Raw genomic sequence first — 20,657 nt, forward strand, 5'->3', positions numbered from 1 at the left:
CACAGGAAGAAAACACACTCCTAAACATTTTCATGTCAGACTCACATTTCCATGTAGGTACAGAAAAAAAAAACAAACAAAACAAAACATGAGAAGTGCTTGAATTGATGTGTGTGCTCCTCAGCCAGCAGAGTGCAGTGTGGATCCACTGAGAGAAACTGCTGCTGCGGCATCAACAAAAACCATCTCCTGCCACAGAAACCTCCACTTTAATGACCCAGATCAGAACAGTGACATTATCTGTCAGCTCGGATGGACCAATGGGAATAAAGATTTAGATTTTTTTTTTTTTTTAAAGGAACGATTAAGAGTTTTATAACATTAAAAAAAAGTCCCAAAAAAATCAATTTTGGCCTCCATTGTGTTTAATTAATTAAGTTTCGAAAGCAGAAAATTGGATTCTCATACGGGTGATTAAGTGTTTGTGCTTCAGTAGTCGCTCTGCAGGGCCGTATTTACATCTGCGGAGAGACAGAGAGCCGAACGACAGCTAATACCAGACGAACGGCGGGCTGTCTCGTGTCCCACGTCAACAGAGGCCGTGTTCAGGAGCGGGAAGTTACTGCGACATGAGTCCGTTTCCTTTCCCACCCACAGAGTGCAAAAAGCTGCAGACGCCACTCCAGTCAAAGTGCATTCAAGACGATTCCAAATGTCTTACCCAATCGCTTTTACCCCCTCCCTCTTTTTTCTTTTTTTTAATCATTATACTGACACACAAAAATATATATTCAATTGCACTTGTCTACTTGTTTTGTTTCACAGCATGGCATGTCAAGGTGATCTATAGGAAGGACGTCACGGTCAAAACATCGGCTGTTGCGCGGAGAGGGAGGACGGCGGAGTCTGTTCTTTAACGGCGGGCTCACAGTTCAACGTGGAGAAGGGGGCTGCTGGGAAAACACAAAACCAAAAGAAAAAGTGCTGGAGAGGTGGAGGTCGTGGGGGTTGCGGGTGGGGGAGGGGCGGAGGCCTCTGAGTGTTACAGTTTGTTTTGCCTCCAGACCCGGGTCATGGCGCCGCTGTTGAAGCGGCCGCTGCGGCTGCTCCTCATGCCCAGGTACTGCCGGAGCAGCTGGTTCACCCGCTTCTGACTGTTCCATTTGCGGGCCGACTTGCGGACCCCGATGAAGCCGCCGTAGCGCTTCTGCAGGGGCCGCACGGGCGAGCCGATGAGCTTCCTGTAGCCGTGGCGCCCCCTCTGGAAGCCGCCGAAGCGCTTGGACAGGGCCACGCCCTCCGAGCTGTCCCCGCCCCCCGCCGCGTTCCTCTCCTCCCTCGGCTGCCTGTCGTGGAGATCCAGGCCCTCCTCTTCCTCCTCCTCCTCCTCCTCTTCCTCCTCCCCCTCCTCCACCCGCCCCGCCTCCCCGGAGTCGTACTGGACGCTGCGCTGGCCGAAGGGCGCCTCGTCGCCCCCGGGACCCTCCCTGAGCAGCTCGACGTCGGAGTCCACGTCCAGGGAGGTCAGCTCCAGCTCCTCGCCCGCTCTCTTCAGCAGAGCGCCCCCGTCTGGACGGGTGGGGTAGTGGGACAGCTTCACGGCGCGCTTGCACACCTCCCATGTGAGCGCGGAGGAGATGTGGCCCTCACACTCCAGCAGACAGAGCTGTGGACGGAGCAGAGGAGCAAGACGTACAGTTAAACCTCTGATACCAGCAGAAAATCAACGTAGACACGATACAATACCAATACAATACTGAGATGAATCCCATTTTCTACTGGCATAACATCAAGAAAACCTGCCACAAACACATTGATCTGAAAGTAGTAAGTATAAAGTAATCATGGATATTTGAACAGAGGCTTCAGGAGTCTCAGTATTTCTGCCCGTCGATACCTGGTGTAACGGGAATCCATCATGTCTGAGAGCTAATGAGAGCGGCGGCACTTCAGTCAGGCGGCTACATGCGATTCCAGGCTCTCGGGTCCGATATCTCATTACAGCAACACAATGAACGATCCAGACAAATAGTTACAAGCGTTTAATCTGCACAGGCAGCGACGCGACAGGCCGACGAGTCTTCGGAGGGAGCCGGTCTTCAAAAACCTCCATCTTTTCAGAGCGCGGACCATGAAAAGAAGGCATCAAAGTATTTCTCAGAGCGGATATTCCACTGACTTCCTCCTGAACGTCTCAGGACTACTCGAGTCTGGAGGAATACTTCAAACTGCTTTGGAAGCCGCGGCTCAGTAGAAATACATCTACTGTTTCAAAATGTGGTTTGTTACATCAGTCTTGAATTCCTGTGTGTTTAGTCTGGTACACAAAGTTTGACTGTATGAGTCAGGTGAATATAACGTAGTGTACTTTGGGGGGCTGTTAAATCAGGGGAAATCCACTTTATAAGTATATAACTCTACGGATCAGATTCCAGCAATGATGAACTACCAAACACGGCATCGTACAGATTTTTATTGCATGCAGAATGTGTGGGAGAACATCCAGTGTTCATGTTTGTCTTCATCATGGGCGGAAAAACAACGTAGCACCAAATGCAGAGAATAAATCTCCTTTATACTGCACTTGCAGGATGTTCTTGTTGTAAAAGACCCTCACTCCTCCATAAATATTCCATTCGGTAGAAATTTATGACCCTTTTTTTTTTCTCTGCGGACCCCGGCTGATGAGGCAGTCTTTGTCCTGCGAGCCTCAGGAGTTAATAAACCCCGCCGCCGCCGCCGCCGCTGCTGCGTTCAGCACATATGGAAATTCCGGCGCCCAAATGAGATGTCCATCATTCGACGGACGAGCCGTCGATGACTGGCAGAACAAGACCGGGAGGTTTGAAGGACGGCAGGTAAATGATGACATTTGCTGACAAAAATGAAACTTTTCTGATGACTGAATGGTTCTTTAACTTGTGATAATGACTGAAGCGAAGCCTAAATCAAACTCTGTCCCAGCCAGACGCCGCTGACTTTTCCAGTTTTTAATGACGTCCCCCTTCTTATTATCATCAACACCGAACCGTCTGACATCTTCAGGATGATGGATGTGACGGCAAAACATCGTGATGTACCTTAGGAAACAGATACTCTATTACAACATGGAGACTGAATGACTTATCTGAAATTTAAAACACCTTTAAACACTTAAAATCTTGTTATTATACATACGTTGTCCTTTAAGTTCATATAGAAAATGATTTGTTGACATCTTTATTAATCGAATTCTTTGACTCTTTACATTTTGAAGGTTATAAAGTGACTATTAGTTGGTTCTCTGTCAGCCTAATGTCTATTTTCAGTAAGATAAAAACTTTCTATTGATGTGTTTTTGCTGCAGCAATAAGTTCCGCTTAACTTAAGCCAGAATCTGTCATCCACACCTCGAAAGCATCACGTTATTGTTTCTGTGGACAGAATAAATCTACCTGAAAATAAGTTGCAGCTGCTTCCCGTTAAATGTGTGAATCATCCTCCCTGCAGCAGCAGCACCCCCACCCTTAAAGTCTGGGGCCTCCCCCCAGTGAAATTTCAGTTTGAGGTAAGCAGCAAATCCCATTTACTCGTCAAATCTCGCTCCAATGAGATAAAGCGTATTGTTATAAAAAAAAAAAAAAAAAACCTGCTCACATCAAAGGGGATGCGAGGAGAGAGGGAGATCCGCTGTGAATCTATCAACGGAAATTAATTATCCATTGTAAATGAAATGGGCACACCAGGGGATTCTCCACGTCAGATCAATGGAGCAATCTGCAGGAGTTTATGAGTGAGAGGAGGGTGGGGGTGTGGGACGGCGGGGGCACACCACACACACACACACACACACAAACACACACATCTGTGCATCTATACTTGTGAGGGCAGCAGGAGAAACTCCAGCTTCAGTTTCTGAAACACAATGAAGTTCAAAAAGATGATAAAATGTGAATTAAAACTCTAATAAAGTGTTCCATTCTGGTCGGTTATCTGAGGCTACACCGCCTTAAAGAGGGGAAAGGTGGAGTACGAAACCTCCATAGAGAAAATCATATAATTATTTCGGTATTGTGACACAGTAATAGTAAAAGTTTCTCCAAGAAAACGTCCAGTGTGGAGCATTATTTCATGTGAAAAGTAACAAAAACTTGTGTAATGAATGTCGCAAAAGTTCAACCCCTGTTTCCCCGACCAATCACTGAGTGAAACAAGCGTCCAGGTAGGAAAAATGAGCGATCGCTGCCCCGTCAGCCCTGAAAGGATGGAGGCAGACGAAGCCATTCAGCTGCTTGACACTCCTGATGAAGCGTGGCAGCCCAGAGGAGCCTTCAGTCTCACACACACACACACACACACACACAAAGACACACACATAAAAACACATCAGAAAGAGCAAAAAGAAAAAAACAAAAAAACATCCACAGACACACAGAGAGACGGAAACACTGCAAACGGCCACAAAATGATGGCAGAAGTGACCACACACATACAAAACTATCACTGTTAAATGATGTATTCATTAAGAAATGTTTAGAAAGGATCGAAATGAGACAGAAAATATGTCCAAACACAAATTTACAACAGAAAAGAAAACATACAGAATGAACAAAAGGAAATGTGAAAGGTGTAACAGAGAGAAGAAACTGAAATGAAATGACCTCAAGTGGAGATGTTCAAAAGACTGCAGACCCCAAAAGGCCAAAACAACACAAAACATAACAACAAATTCACTTAAAATTATTCAAAACCAACAACAAAAAGAGCAAAGATGCAAAACGGCAGAAAACTGACAGCATGTAACAGCAAACACAAAATGACCACAAACAGAAAAATGACCACAAATGCCAAATCTTGACAGAGAAAAGGACCAGACACAAAACTACAGTTCTACAGCAGACACTGACAATTTTAAAGAAACAAAGTGACTGTAGAGAGAAAGTGACCATAGAGTGACTGAAAATGAAACAAAATGACCTGGAAAAGATGAAAAAATTAGCACAAAAAGAAACAAAATAACACGAAATGTCCAGGAACAGACACAAAAACGAAGATGATACATTTCCACATGAAGAGAAAATGACCGGACAGACAAAAGAAAACCAACCAGTCTGAATGGCCACAAAGAGAAAATGACCTCAAACAGACAGAAAATCATGAAACCAGTCTAAACACTAACAGAAAGGTCAAATAAGACGCTACAAGACACATGCGGCTCTGTGGAAGGTATATGATTACACTCAGGAGAGAAGGTAACCGACAGCGTCCACACTGCATCATGGGTATGATTTTGTCTCATGATGTCCCGCGGAGAAATCGCCACGCAGCCCACGCTGTGACCTTCACACACCTGATCGGACGCTACGGGATCGCCCGGGAAGTGGGGCGCTACAGGTGAACACAGCCGCTGGCATTTGGCTGTCCCGGCTCGTGTGTGAGTCCGTGCACGTCTGCAGATGTGCACACACATAAATGAATGGATACTGACATGATAGCAGACACCGGCAGGTCTCTCACACACACACACACACAAACACACACACTGGGAGAGGATGGAATTGCTCGGTGGATTCCATCTGCGGCTCTGCGGGGAGGCGGCGCTCACAATGAGGAGCTGATAAAATGTGTCAGTCACCGGCGTGAGGCCGGCCCGCCGCCGCCGAGCGGCAGTCAATTACACACTTCTATTACAAGTTCCAAAAAGGTCCCAGCTGCCTCCCTCTCTGCATCATTATCGGCTAAATTAGCCACTTGCGGACGCCCGCGGATTATTTTTACCCGCCGACTGTTTGGAAATGAGATTGAGCCGCAGGCTGGAGTTTTGGGGATGGAGCTGGAGGAGAGCGCCGAGGCTCCTGATCGTGTTCAGACATGCAGCTAATCCCGCAAACGACAGCGGGCTGAGGCCTCCCGTCACAAAGCTGACCGATAGAGGAGCACGACAACTAAATATGATCTTGAAATATTGCAGCTGTAGAGGACAGAAGCCTGTTTTCTCTCATTTTTACACTCTTTCCATCATTTTTCCGCGTTTCCAAATGAAAAGCTTGGTTTCACAATTCTATTCTTCTTCTACTCGGCTTCATCTAACTCAGGGTCACCGGGGGCTTCAGTCAATCCCAGATGACAATGGACGGGGGACAGGGCGGACCACAGTCCATCACAGACCCGACGGGACATTTAAAGTCACCAATTACCCTCAAATCAATGCTTCTGGGTGGTGGAGAGAAACTGGAGAAAAACCAGACAAAAGCAACATAAGAAAGAGCAAATAAAGATCAGTCCTGAATCCTCAGATTAACCAGAGGAACCTTTTTTTTTCCTTATTTTACAGTTAATAGCAGAATGATGGTCATTTTAAGTAAATTTGAAGCAGATATCAGTTGAAATGAGTCCAGTTTACTTCAAGTTGCCAGAGATACACTGTTAGTCCTTTTTATGAGCTGCTTTTATTCTTATAAATCGCTCTTTTCACACTTTGCTTCAGTAACAGAGTAACTCTCAGAGTTGATATTCACAGTTTCTCTGGCGCTTTGAGTGATCACAGGGTTAGATTAACATGCAACCAGCAATATCTCGCCTATACACTGCAGCAAACACATCGGGGTCATCGGACGACCCCTATCAAGACACACACACACACACACGTGCACTGACACACACTCACCATGGTGTTGAAGGCTTGCTGCAGCTGCTGCTGCTGCAGGAGCAGACCGCAGGACACACACTCCCCCTGACAGTCACTGCTTCCAGGGCTGAAGAGACATGCCAGCAGCACCAGCAGGCACCACAGAGGGATCTTCATCACTCAACACGCCCACACGGCCCGGGGACGGGACAAGGAGCCCAGCGAGGGAGGAGAGTCGGGAGCGAGCGACGGGGTCCGGGCGGTCCAACCTGCAGGATCGGGGTCCAGCCTGCAGGGAGAGAGCGGGCAGAGTGAGCGCCGTGAGGTGGAGTTTGGTGGTGGTGGTGGGTGGAAGCGTTGGCGGTGGGAGAGCGTGCAGCAGCCGGCAGCAGGCCACGGGCAGCGTGGGTGGGACGGAGCCGGAGCACATCCCGAGGCAATAACCCAGAAAATGGGTCTGTTCCAGTGGGCTGGAATCACGACTCGGATCAGAGACCGAACTCATAACGGCTGAGGTTGGAGATTTGTGAGCGTTGATATGAGGTGGCGGAGATTAGCCCGGAGGAGGCCATCCATACACGGCCAATTCAGGAGGGCCGGGATAAAAATACAGGACGTCTGAGCAGGAAAGAGCCAATTCCGAAGAGATAACGACGTGGTGTGGGGGAAATGTGTCAGAGGATAACAGGGGAAACAATGATCTGTGAACCAGGCGCACCTGACCTCCGCTCCATGACCCCCATCTGTCCGTCACTCACCACTGGATCAGCCAATAACACAAAAACAAATCACACATTCAGCACAAAATCTCACATCCTACCCCAAATCAACTCTGTTTTTTTTGTTTGTTTGCTTTTTTTACAATTATTGATCCATCCACAGCTGAGAAATGCTACTATCAATATATTTATATTCCATATCAGTCCCACATGCTAAAACATGCAGGACTTCGGCCTTTGAGGCCCAGTGTTTCCTAACGCTGGTCTAAAGTCAAAGTTTTGCTTTGTTTTTTTCAGACACAAAGTGTAGACTGAGGTTGTTGAGTATTAAGAAAAAAATTGACTAAATTGAAGAGAGAAAACTCATTATAACAAGGTACAGTTCAGAAAAATATTTATTTACTCTGACAGTTCTGTGGCTCTGTCATATTCTGTTCTAGGTTACATATCTATGTAGGTCTACACTGTAGGAGAGAGTTTTGACAGAATCTGGATCCCACTGTGTTTTGGACATGCAGCACAATTAACAATCACGCTCATGTTGATTTTGACTAAAAGAGATAAAAATGGCTTTATATGCTAAAATGGCTAAAAGAGTCATAGCTCAAAAAGCAAAAATACACTGACATCCCAAAACAAATGAAACAGCTGTAAAGACCAAATAAAAATTCACAATCTGCTAAAAAAAAAAAACAAACAAAAAAAAAAAAACATTTTACTAATTCTTAATTGCACTTAATTGCAATTTGGTAAACAAATCACATCTTCCTGAATATGAATTGATTAGCTGTGTCGTCTCCGATCTGAAACATGTAATCAAACCGGCCCAGTAATTGCAGTGTGAGGACTCCGTACTGATCACACAGTAAACAGTGTGGGCAGTAAACACAGGTACAAACCCGGCCTGGGTGTCATGTGACCCCCCCACACCGAGTGACCCCGACTCACTGAGCTCATTTACAAACCTGAGGGTCTGCATGCTGACTCAGCCTTTCCCACATTGTTCTGATCTTCTGTCTCTGAGTGAGTTCAGCACAGAATCAGTCCTGCACAATATCCCAACGTAATCTGGACTGGTATTTGAAGCCAGCCCTGTTATTAACCAGCTGAGACAACGGCCGTCCATTCGTTGGCCTCCACACATTCACAAGGCTTTTAGCTCCACAATGCAGGACGTGAATCTGATCTACAAGTCCCGATAGATCCCCACAAAGCTTCAGCTCTGAAAATGCCTGAAAACACATTTTGTGCAGAGTCCTTTCTGTTTGAGTTGAAAAGAAGAAGATGTCCAACACTGGTGATTACCAAACACACTGATTGTTCCTCATCCAGCCGTGAATATCTAATGACGCAGGGAAGCACTTGTGATCAGTGAGTAGGTGCTGGGAGCCAGGAGCGGGGCTCCGTAATGACTCCAGACGTTTCACCTGGGTGATTGGTTTTGTTTTGCGCTTGTGGCTTTTGATTAACAACGAGTTACCAATGAATATTACTCCCTCTGAATGAATATACCCTCCTCTTACTGGAAACATGAGGACATTAAAGGTTAATAAGGCCTCCGTCTGGTGACTCCAGGTTGATCACACACTGTATTTACCTCCCTGCAGGACGTTACTGTCCCATAACTCACTCCATTAACACTGAGGGTATGCATGTTTCACACATATACACACACACACACATGCATGCAGCTGGGAAACGGGATTTGGGAAAATCCCTTTTCCCAGTTTACAGTTCTACAACAATTTCCTCCTCCACTTTCCTCATAGACTGTTTGAGCTATCTTCTCAGCTTCAATCATTCTAGCTCTATTAAGCTCTGTTTTTCATTTTGATGTTAAAATGGTGGTTGGAATCTGTGGCTTTGTGTAGTTCTGCGTCCAATAAATCACGTTTTTCCTCCTCTATTGGATCCCATCCATTCCAGTTTCTCGTCAGTTTCTCTCATGAACATTTATCGCTCCAGGTCTTCGTCGTGATGGAAGACACACGACTGGCTCCGGGTCTCCTGTCTCCACGTTTCCCTGCAGATCCGATCCGGTGAAGCCGAGTGGAAACGCACACAAAGACTTTAACTGCGTCTTTTCTTCCACAGAGAATAAATTAACATGTTAAAAAGCGAAGTAAGGCAGTGATGTGATTTATTACAAAGTACCTTGTGACAAGTGGGAATAAAACAATGAGCTCAATAAAGAGGAAATGACAATAATGTCATTTTACATACAAGGCTGAGGTGAACTCACTGGAGAGGAATGACTGCTGGAGGATTTTATTCTAACTGGAGATAAATGCCGATAATATCCAAGCTGCTGCTGCTGATTAGAGGATGGAAAAGTTCGGAGCTTCTCTTTGTGATTTAGGACTTCTTGATGTGCTGATATAATCTGAAACGGATGTGTTTGTATTTGCTAAAGTCCAGACACAGAGAGGATCAAGGAAATTGTTTTTTTCTTCTATCTAATCCTATGATGTGACTTGTTTCACAGCCAGCAGCGGAAAAAAAAAAACAAAAAAAACACTACAAAAATGAAGTGTTAGAAACAGGTGAGCTCACATTTCTCTCTACAGAAGTCTGAAAGCAGCAGGAATAAAAGACTTTTTTCTAAAACTGTTAGCTTTTGCTTCATATCACAAAGCAACACAAACTCCTTTACCAAAGGACGACAGTCTTCTCTGAAGCAGTGGTCTCAAAACCCCCTTGACTTTTACTCTACCACGATTATAAAAAACATTTCTTATGCTTAAATAAATAAAAATAAAGGGACGCAAAATGTAAAACAAATTCAACAGCACTGAAAGAAACAATCTTAAAATTTACAACATAAATAAACACGAGCAAATAAATCCAAAAGAAACAAAGAGAGAAAAAACAAAACAGGGAACAATTTGTTTTGCCTATTTGGTTGCGTAATTATTAATGAGTGATGATTTCACTATTTTAACACATGTTTCTGGAGATGTTGTGATTTGAGCATTTTATTTTGCTGTATGTGTTTTGGCTTGAAACTGTCGGTGGGATCTGGCAACCCCTGCGGAGCTCCCTGACAGTGGCGGCCACATGCCTCATCTTAATAAGTTCAAATTGAATGTGTGTGTGACACCGTGAGCCATGAGCCTGCACACTCCTTATTGCCTCCGCTCCATCCTGGACGCCTATAAATTAGCATACAAGTCCAGTTATCCTTAGCATTTCATATCGTTTGCATAATCTACCTGACAAGGCGCTGATATATGATGTACTGTACAAGGAAAAAGTGGCGGTGACTTGCCGACACCATAACCCCTCCAGATCTCCGTTCTTGACAAACACACACTCCAAAAGGGATGCATTCAAAAATAAATCTCCATAATAGGTACGGATAAGAAACTTGGACCCTCTTAATGAATGAGGACATGAAAGCAGGAAGGAGAAAGCGCCGTGACGAAGGAGCCGATGAGCCTCTACCTTCAGACGCGCGGAAACGAATGCTTTTACCCAATCCTTTTCCAAAACAAACATATTGTCTTGTGCTTCCATTAGACTTAAATCAGACCCTGAAAATGTTTTCAAGAGAAATGTTTTTCTCCTTCCCACCTTTTGAATCAGAACATTCATGAGAGCGGCGCTGCTCTCACGCATTTGGGTTCGTTACCCGAGTGCATTTCTCGTGTCCTGCCGAAAATACACAGGAGCGGAAATCTCTGGCGTGACGCTCCGCTGCTTTACTGCCTCTCAAGGAACTGAACGGAAAGTATTAAAAGCTTGTGGAAAAGGTCGGGAAAGGAAACGTTATCTCCCGTTTTTTTGCCTCATGTTCTTTTCACGCCTGACTTTTATTTACACCGACTTGAGTTAAAATAATCCATAATGGATAAAAACTGATAAATATGTGTTGAGTCACTTTCAGAGGACTGAGGAGTAGTGGTTGGCACTATACCCCCACAGGGAAACTGGTTTGATTCCAGCATTTTGGCCTTTCTGTATCGAGTTTGCATGTTCTTTCTATGTGTGCATGACTTTTCTTTAGTGCGTAGAGTCCAAACACCTGTGTATTAGTTGAACTGGCGCAAGATATGAGAAAGATCTCTTGGTATATTGTGTTTGTTGACTGGTGTTTACTAATGACAATCACTCCAATCACCTATTTTTATTTCAGGAAACACACATAGATCAGACCCTCTGTGTTGTGAAGCAGTTTGGAGATTTAGAAGTTAGAGATCAGGCAATGAAAACATTTGGTTATTTTCATCATGCTCTCTCACCTTTCTGCTCTAAAACTGATGGAATCATTCAGAGTGGTCATTATTTAAATGTGATTACTGAACTAAAAGTATTTTGATACGATGGGTAAAGAGGACGGACAAACTGTTCTCTCTGCCTTTTATTCAAACATCCTGTCATGTGATCAAACTGGAATGTTTTTATTTCATTTGCCACAAAAAAACAGGAAGTAGCTGTTACTTGTTCTCTTGCCATCAACGTGGTTTCATTCATTAGCGAGAATCAGAAGATTTGAAGTATTTTGAAACATTTGAATAACATGTAAAGGTGATGTTTTCCATTTGAACAATGCGGCTTCAGTCTGAAAAAGCTGGAGTAAGAGGCCCTTTTTTTGCGTTTTTCCAGCTAACGACTGCGAGCAAATAGACGCGGGTGGGATCCGGCGTTGTGTGGAGTGAATTAATAAAGCCAACACCGGTACAAATTAGCATCAGCAGCCGTAATGAAGGGTGTAAAGGGGGCCGCGGTGTCGGGAATGTGAGTGGAGGAGAAGAAAAGCGGGACGCTGGGCTCCGACAAAGCTCTCAGTCCATCTCGTCCATTAGTTGTCTGCGTGCCGCTGAAAAGCACAAAGGAGCCTGCTAATGCACAGATAACCCGGGGGTCTCTCTCTTGTCTCTCGGTTCCCCCCTCTTTAGCATTTCGCTCTCCTGTCCCCGTCGCTCTGTCCTCGCCTCCGTGCTCCCGTCCCGCCGTCACTCACCTGCTGGTGTTTCGCTCCCGCCGTTTCCACACGGCCGAGACCTTTTATCTCGCGTGACATACTGCGGATGGCTCCAGCGTCCCCCCTCGCCGGTTTGTAGATCTTAACTCTATTTCATTAAGGCCACGCCGGGGCCAGCGGCCTCCAGAGATGGATGGCGCGGAGAAACGGCCACTTGGTCGGAGGGAACGATGATTAAAATTCCCGCTCTACCTTTTCCATCTCATGGACCATTAATGACACTTGATTAATACTTTATACCCTGAGACTGGTGAGTGTTTTATCGCCTCGCGCTCTATAATCGTTTGTGGAAAATGCGTTGATCTGAGATAATGAACCAGTTAAGCGCACTTCAGTGTGCGAACGGAGAGGGGGAGAGACAAAAGACAGTGAAGTCTGGTGACGCTGAATCAGAAGAGTCTCTTCGATCCGGTTCTGTTCTGCTGAACAGATAAATGAAGCGAAGTCGACGGCGTTAATCAACTCTTTGTTCAGTGTACAGCATGAGCTGACCGGGCACTGAAGATCAAAAGGGATACAAATGAAACAGTGTGCAACAAAATGGGACGAAGAGCTCAAAGTCATGCTTGGTTCTGTATTCCAGTGAAAAAAAGGCTAAAGTGTTATACTTTTAGACTCTCATGAAGACTCTTTCTGGTCAAATAGCTTTAAAGACTCCTGGTTTTGAGTGCACACGTCATTCTTGCTGTAAAAACCAGGAAAATCCCAAAAGCAGAACAACCTCCAACAATGCAACATGGCACAGGATCAAAACACAACCTGTGAATCTACTGTGGAAGACTGAGTCAAACACTGAAACATACATTATTTAACCATTCATTTTCATTCATATCCAAGCAATCCATATGGTTTGATTTTTTTTTTTTAACGCATGTTTTCTCTCAAATCGAACAAGATGTGGACCAAGAACAGTCTTTTTTGGTTATTTGTGACAGAATCCAGTGGAGATGAAAAGTGCAAATGCAAGCGCTCTGTTGGTCAGTTCTTGTATTAGTGCTTATTGGTGCCCTGAGCTCCACTGTCTTAACTAGCAAAACTTAACAAGCGACAAGTGGATTTCACGCTGACTCTGGCCTGCTAAGCTGATATTACCAGAGCTGATATCATGATCTGCACTATACCGTGATACCAGCAACATCACCGAAGACTGCACTGTCCATTCATGCTCCGCAACATATTTCACTTCAATATTTGAACAATACATCAAACCTGGTGGTACGAACACAGAAGTCTGAAGCAAAAAAGCACAAAAGTTAGAAAAAAATAATAATAAAATTGCAAAATTGACAAACTGAGCAGTAGGTTTAAATAAAGAAGAAGAAAGCAAAAACAGCACAATGGTTGAATCTAGATCCAATAACAGAAAGCTTATTAGATGTAAAAATCCCAAAGTATAAAGACATCAATTTAAGTAGTGGTTAATCAAAGTCACAATCAGTGTCTTGTCCACAGTCAGCAGGGTGGGGAAGGGATTGAACCACCAACCCATTCGATTCACTGAGCAGCTGCTACGTCACGGATCATGACGGTTTAACACCAGCTTTAAAAAAAAACAACCTTGCACCACTGCTTTCTCATGTCTCTGCTCTTTCCTCCACAGCAGTTTGTCACGAAGCCCCCCAGAGAAAATTAACAGCGCAGCCTCGCCTTGGAAGATCCTCAATTATCGAGACTATTTCCTTTATTTGTGAGAACAACAGTTTTCCATTTACCTGTTTTTGTCTTCAGGTGAAGGCATTAATAGCAAAGATGGTAATCTGAAATCTTGAGCTCATTAAATGATCACCAGCTGCGCAGCGACGTGTCATTAAGATCTTCCCGTAAATTGGGAACTCATATTGCAGCTAAAGGTCATTTGTTGATTTGTTAAAGCAAACAGACTAAAATAAAACCGGAATTTAATCATAAAAATAGAGAAAAATGTTCACACTTGACATCTGGTGATACAATATTTTCATGATTTGATATTACACAATTTATTGTGATTGTGTAAGCAAGGCCACGTCTTCATTTTTTTTATCTTTATTTCATAAAACAGGGAAAACGACCACCGTGTCGATAGTTTTCTAAGTCTGAACTGTAAAGTCAATCACACAGAAACGTCCAAAAGCACAAAGTTTTGTAGAAAAGAAACCATCTTCCTTGACTGAAACATGTTCCAAAGTGTATTGTGGATCAATATCTAACTAAAAACACTTTCTAACAGCTGTAGAAGTGTTTCTCTTGGTAGTTTTTTCTCTTGTTTTAAAAGAGGACAAGATGTCTGTTGAACCGCCACTCTTTCTTTCTAATCCCTGACACTCTAGCGGTCATTTTCTGCTGTGGTGAACATTACTATCGAGTCCAGTTCAGCTCCCTGTCCCTCTCCCTTCCTGGGATTACCCTTTTTGACCACGCATGTCTTAACCTAAAACATAATCTAGACATACTGACGCTCTTCGTGTGACGACACAAGCGACTAACTCCACAGTGATTGCCTGTCTACACTAAAAACGGCTTTTCTATCCGAATCATCTCAGTCGTTTTGCCTTCAAAATCAAAAGTGGTCCTGCAGATTTTTAATAATTTGCTCTCAGAGCACTCACAGTTACAGAATGCCATTTGATTTGCCTGAACAACAATGCAAATAATTGAAAAGAGAGCTGTTTACTGTGGTAGAAAATGGAAGGAAAAAAAAAAAAGGATTGAAGTCTAAATGTAAAAAGCCACGACGATGTGCATGTTACCCTACAAGCATTTATTCATTCCCGAGCACTGGGTCAACTCCAGGACCCCCCCCCCCCCCCCACCCCCCCCCCCCCCATCCCCCCACCCCCCACCTCCACCCGGACCACCACCACACCCCCAATAAGAATCACACAGTGTCACAAAAATCAACACCAAATATGGCCGCTGTTGTCCTGCAACAACACTGATAAGAAGTTACTCTTCCCAAAAAACCTTTGAGGATTTACACACGCGCACACACACACACACACACACACACACACACACACACACACACACACACACACACACACACATACACACACACACACACAGGATCATGGGCAGTGTAAATCCGGCCTGTGCAGTCACAGATAACCGGCGAGCGGCTCGGTGGGAGTTGGTGAGAACCGGCAGCGGCTGCAGGAGTACGTGCAGCGCCGCCGCCGCCGGCCTCCCCCCCTGAAATGTCTAATCTGAGAGAATGCGCCTAATCCAATTTAGGCATTTCTGTCACAGCTGCATCAGGTTTGGTGATCGCTCTTATTACCTGGATCGCTGCTGCGCTCACGTCTCGTTATTGTCGGATTGACAGGATATGAGGGGCATCGGGGAGAGGAGGTCAAGGCTAGAGTGTGTGTGTGTGTGTGTGTGTGTGTGTGTGTGTGTGTGTGTGTGTGCAGTATGCAGCTACATTAAAGCTTATGGTGATGCCATCACATGTAACAGAGATTGTTCATATCCTGCAACTATTCTTTTGTCCTCGTCTCCGTTGAACATCTCCTGGAGGAAATCTCTCCTGCCTGCTCGATGCGCTTTTATCTAATGTTGCCTTTAATTCTTTTAGGAAATCTTATCTCACCGACACTGCAGAACACACAAATGCACAGAACACTTATTTCCTCCTTTATATTCTGCAGCGACTCCACTAACACTCATCAAATATTAAGTGGAATTATGAAACTTTCATATTCTCATCCTATCAGATCAATCGAGCGCATCGTCTCCGCTGTTTCCATCAATGGTGCCGGCAGGACGCCGTCTAATTGGAAGCATACATGCACCTGAGGGTAGGTACTCAATTGGGTCCTGCGCAATCATCCCCGGCATCGGATGTGTGTTCGATGGCAGAGAAATCGCACCAACAATCATCTTATCGAGACCCCGTGAAGCAGCGTTAATGGCCCCTCCCCCCCCCCCCCTCGCCTCCCCCCTAAACCAATATCAGCCCAAGTGCAGAACAAAGCGCAGTGCAGGCGCCGGTTTGGCTAATAAACCGTCACGCAGCCCGGAGCTGATGCACAACTTGGAAGCGTGGGCGTCTGTGAGACGGCGAATTCGGACACTTTGTACCCACGACGTTCCCTCCAAAAAAAAAGGAACTTGAGTTTATTCAGTGAGGCCAAGCAAAAATGGAGAGGAAAAAAAAAGAAAGAAAGAAAGAAACGAGGCCGCATTCCAAAAAGTTAATTGAAAATCTCGAAAGGGAACACATGAGCTGAATCAGCTCCTGATGACTGGAAAATAAAAGGCTTTTTACACAAACTGGGACATTACACTCCTAATGGTGCGTTCAGTTGGGCTGGAGCTGTCCCCCGCCCCCGCCCCCGCCCCCACCCTGCTCAGAAACTCTGCAGACTGTTAGGCAGCTGACGTGGTGTCATCATTGATCCGGTCGCTGTTAAGCTGCGCTGACACCTGCGCCAATCCATTGGACACGGAGCCGGCGGGAAAGCAATCTAGCGCGGCCAGACAAGCCCCTTTACTTCTACGGAGGTGATGACGGCAAAGAAAAGCGTCCAACTGCAAAACACTTGAGCGTGGAGGGAAGGGGACGGGGTTCCTGACGGCAACAGATGAAGGTATACTCACTTGTTCACCGTCTCTCCGCAGCAGCACGCCCTCAGATCATGAAACACTTCAAAAATACATACAGTGGGGCCCTCAGAAATCCTGTGAGCAGCGTAATCAGATGGTCTGCAGGTAGGCAGCACGAATCCTGAAGGCTTTGATTACAAAGAGGACGCTTGCAAAGCACTTGAAAGGAAGCCAAATATTTTCTTCACGAGGAACAAATAAATTGGAAATGAAATCGTGATGCAGCTCGGCATTAGCATAAGGTCTGAGTAGATTAAGCCCGTTTTAGATTCAGAACAAATGTGCAATCAGATTTCCAAACGAGATTACTTTGCATACTTTAACTCCTCTGAAATCCCAGGTGCAAAAACACTGATGTTTATGGAGCAGTTTCAGAAGAAAAGGCCTTTTTTCAGACCGAAAAACACTCAATTAAGGGACATAATTAGTTGATATTAGTGTGACGGTTGCTCCTTGGTAGAGCCCACGCTCCGTCCTGCAAACAGTCCGTTCTTACATAAAGCATTTCTCCAGTGTGGAGTCATTTATCCGGGGACGGCACATTAACCAGCCATTTTCTCCGCGCGCACCCTCTTCACCGATAATGGGAAAAGATTATTCACATTCATTACCATTATCATTAAAATCATCATTACCCTGCGCTTAGCATAATAACAGCGTTCGGCTGATTCACTCCTGCGGCTTCCAGCTTTCCTTTACTACAGGTTGACGTCGGAGAAAAGTCCAAAGACAAATATTTCTTCTTCAAAAGTGCTCAGATCAAACTGTGAAGAAGCTTTTGGAGGTCCAAGGGTGCGCATTGATCCCTGCTGGTTTCATCAATTCACTTCCCAAAAAAAACACGAGTTGAAGAAATGTTTCAGAAGTTTTTTTTTCTTCATATTATTGCCTTCTTGTGATCAGTAATCTGGATTTTATGATGCTTTCAGAGTTTTTTTTTTTGCAATCTAAGCATCCCTGCAGGTGCTGCAGCTGTGCGAGATTGAAGTCAGGTAGCCCAGGAACAAAGTGCAGCTGAGTGACTAACTGCTTTCTCAGCACGTTCGGGGACTTTCTCTCCTGTTAATTAAGTAGTAATCAGGTGCGATGTCTGCACTGCTGACGGTGGCGGAGCCGCGGGGACGCAAACAGAGTAATGGAAAAAAGAAATAAAGACCATTCCAGGTGAGAACAGGTTATTTGGAGGATTACCCCCGGGGTCAAACCCCCCCCCAAAAAAATCACATAATCAGAGAGAGAGAAAACGCAGAAAGTTAAAGTCAGGAGGCAAAAGAAAAGGAAAAGCAGGGAAAATAGAGGGAGAACATCTCTACCCAGCAGGTTTCTCTTCAGACTGTGCAAGTGAGACAATTAACTATTGTCTCATTGGCAAACATGTCTTTTCTTATCTTCTTCATTCAAGGCAAACAGTTTAATCTCTCCACACAGGTAAGCACGCTCACACACACACACACACACACACACACACACACACACACTCAGGAACAAGCCTCACTTCCTTACCTGTGTGTGTGCTGTGAAGAGACCTCTCGGGAGTCCGTCCTCTTCTTTGGCAACAGGAGAGTTTGGTGGCTCGGCTCGTATCCTTAGGCTAAGGGTTTCAACAACTGAACGCACGCCTCCTCTGAGGCTCCTTATAATGGCACACCCCTTCCCTCCTGGCTCAACCCCCCACCACCACCCACCACCCTCCACCTCCTCCTCCTCCTCCTCCTCCTCCTCCTCCCATCCCCTGAAACATCACCGTTCACATCATAGAGGGGAGATTAGAGAGAGAGAGACCGCGAGAGAGAGAGAGGGGTGGATTCCCCCATTCTGTTACGCACAAACCCCCCCCGGACACACACACACACACACACACACACACACACACCAACCATCCAACCATTGGGCCCCGCGCTGACGTAGGAGGTATTGCCTACGCCACCGACTTCGTCCTCGTCGAACCGGCTAATGGGACTCTAAAAATACGCATCATCCACCGTGAGATTGATCCCCAAGTCGGGTGTCTAAGGTGTCCGTTAAAAAAAAAACACACACACACACACACTCACACACACACACACAACCTCGATGTCAACCCCGCCGGCCAAGGTCGGGGAGACGACGGCGCTCCGACTCAGACGTTTGCCCCTGAAATGCAACTTGGAGCACAAGTGGGGAAAACACAGTGTTGCAGAGATGAGCGGTAATCAGTCGGGTAATCTTTGTGGGGGGAGAACTGGGAGGGGTCGGCGTTCTGCTGCTGGCGGGGGTGATGATGGCACACCTGAGGACGAGGCTGCGCTTTTCTCTGCGATTGAAACAATGTGGAGCGGAGCAGTCAATGGACGGAGCGCGCCGCCAGTCGGGGGTCCGCAGACGGGTTAGTATGAGTCATGCAGGGGATTTGGGAACGAAGGGAGAGAGAGAGAGAGAGACAGAGAGAGAGAGCGGCCTGTCCCTACGTCCTTCTCTCTGCAGGATACACCCCCAAAAGTATAGGGCTTTGGCAAGGATGGGAACGTCAGCACAAAGAACAATGGAGCGAGAAGAGAGATGCAGAAACAACGGAGAAATTGGAATGAGAAGCTGCAGAGGAAGGTGGAGCCAGTCGTTACTGGTCTGAGACGCAAGCGAGAATATTCATTTCCAGAAAGTGCCAGATGATGATTGCACTAATCAGAAACCAAAGCACTGCACGAGGACTGGTGACAGACACCGTTTTACAGCTCTGGAAAGTTATCACAACGGCAAATATTGGGTCTTCTGTTACAGCTGTCACATGGTAAACAGCACAAGTAGAACTAGGTCAGACATCTCTGATTTAATTGCTTTTTTTTTTTTAATTCAGCATGCTTACAACAACTATTGTTATATACATTAAGTCGTGTTTAGCGTCTTAGTTTAGCATGAGAATAATTGCAGTAAACACAATAACAGCCGTGGTTTCTGAGAATGTTTCACACATTTGATCATTAACCAGAGAACTGGTTGCAGTGTTGACCCAATGACAGTGTCTGATAGTAAAAAAGGTAATACTGTTCACCCTGAATTACCGTAAAGCCAACAAATGTCAACATCAGCGCAGCGTGGGGAAAAGGATTTATGAACTTGCAGTAACTAAAGTACTGTTTTTTTCCTGCCAATCTATGTCATTAACTTGTTTAACAAGTTAATGTTTAACATTAACTATGTCATTAACAATATTTCATCCGCGATTATCTGAGGATCTGAGGATATAAAGAGAAACTTGATGATCACAACAGTCAGAAAGGTTGAGATCTAGCCATTTCCCAAGAGATGGGAAAAATTTACATCATCATGACATTTGAGGAAAATCTGAAATATGTGAAAGGCCTGATGATGTGTGATCTGGGGGACATGATCTGAACCAAACTGTGCATGCAGTCGTCTCAAATATTCTACCAGCAAGGTATAATTTTGACTTTTCTATTGGAAAACAAAACATATAAAGACTGACGGTCAAAAGGATTCATCTTGAGGAGAACATGAACGTGCATCAGATCTTCCAGAAGGTATCTCCATGACCTAAAAGCTCTTTAAAACCTTCCTCTGTGTGCAGGCTCTTCTGCTACCTGTTGAAATATTCTTATCTTCAAGGAAAAGGAAAAAAAATCAAGACGATCATGATGCTGGGAAAATATCTGATGTCTGTCAAAGCTCCACAGACCTGTCTTCTGGAGACCAGGAGTGTCAGGAGCAAGATCATGAATGCAAAAATCAGAATACATGGCAGTTCTCTCAACACACCGGTTGAATTATTCAAGCAAATAAAGAGAATCTCAGATTTGCTGTTGAGGCTGAAGGAAAAATCAGAGCC

The 20,657-nt window shown here is 45.2% G+C and overlaps 1 protein-coding gene across 1 annotated transcript; it reads right to left on the reverse strand.

Moving 5' to 3' along the window:
* Positions 1 to 707: 707 nt before the first annotated feature.
* Positions 708 to 18,470, reverse strand: LOC115401910 (proenkephalin-A-like). Its single transcript, XM_030110290.1, has 3 exons — positions 18,338 to 18,470; positions 6,587 to 6,836; positions 708 to 1,606 (listed from the first exon to the last, which is right to left on the reverse strand). Exons 2-3 carry the CDS (start codon positions 6,722 to 6,724, stop codon positions 983 to 985), a joined length of 762 nt encoding a protein of 253 aa, XP_029966150.1. The 5' UTR covers positions 6,725 to 6,836; positions 18,338 to 18,470; the 3' UTR covers positions 708 to 982.
* Between the last annotated feature and the right edge of the window lie 2,187 nt (positions 18,471 to 20,657).

The sequence above is a fragment of the Salarias fasciatus genome, chromosome 15, assembly GCF_902148845.1.
Source record: "Salarias fasciatus chromosome 15, fSalaFa1.1, whole genome shotgun sequence".
Classification (NCBI taxonomy): Eukaryota; Metazoa; Chordata; class Actinopteri; order Blenniiformes; family Blenniidae; genus Salarias; species Salarias fasciatus.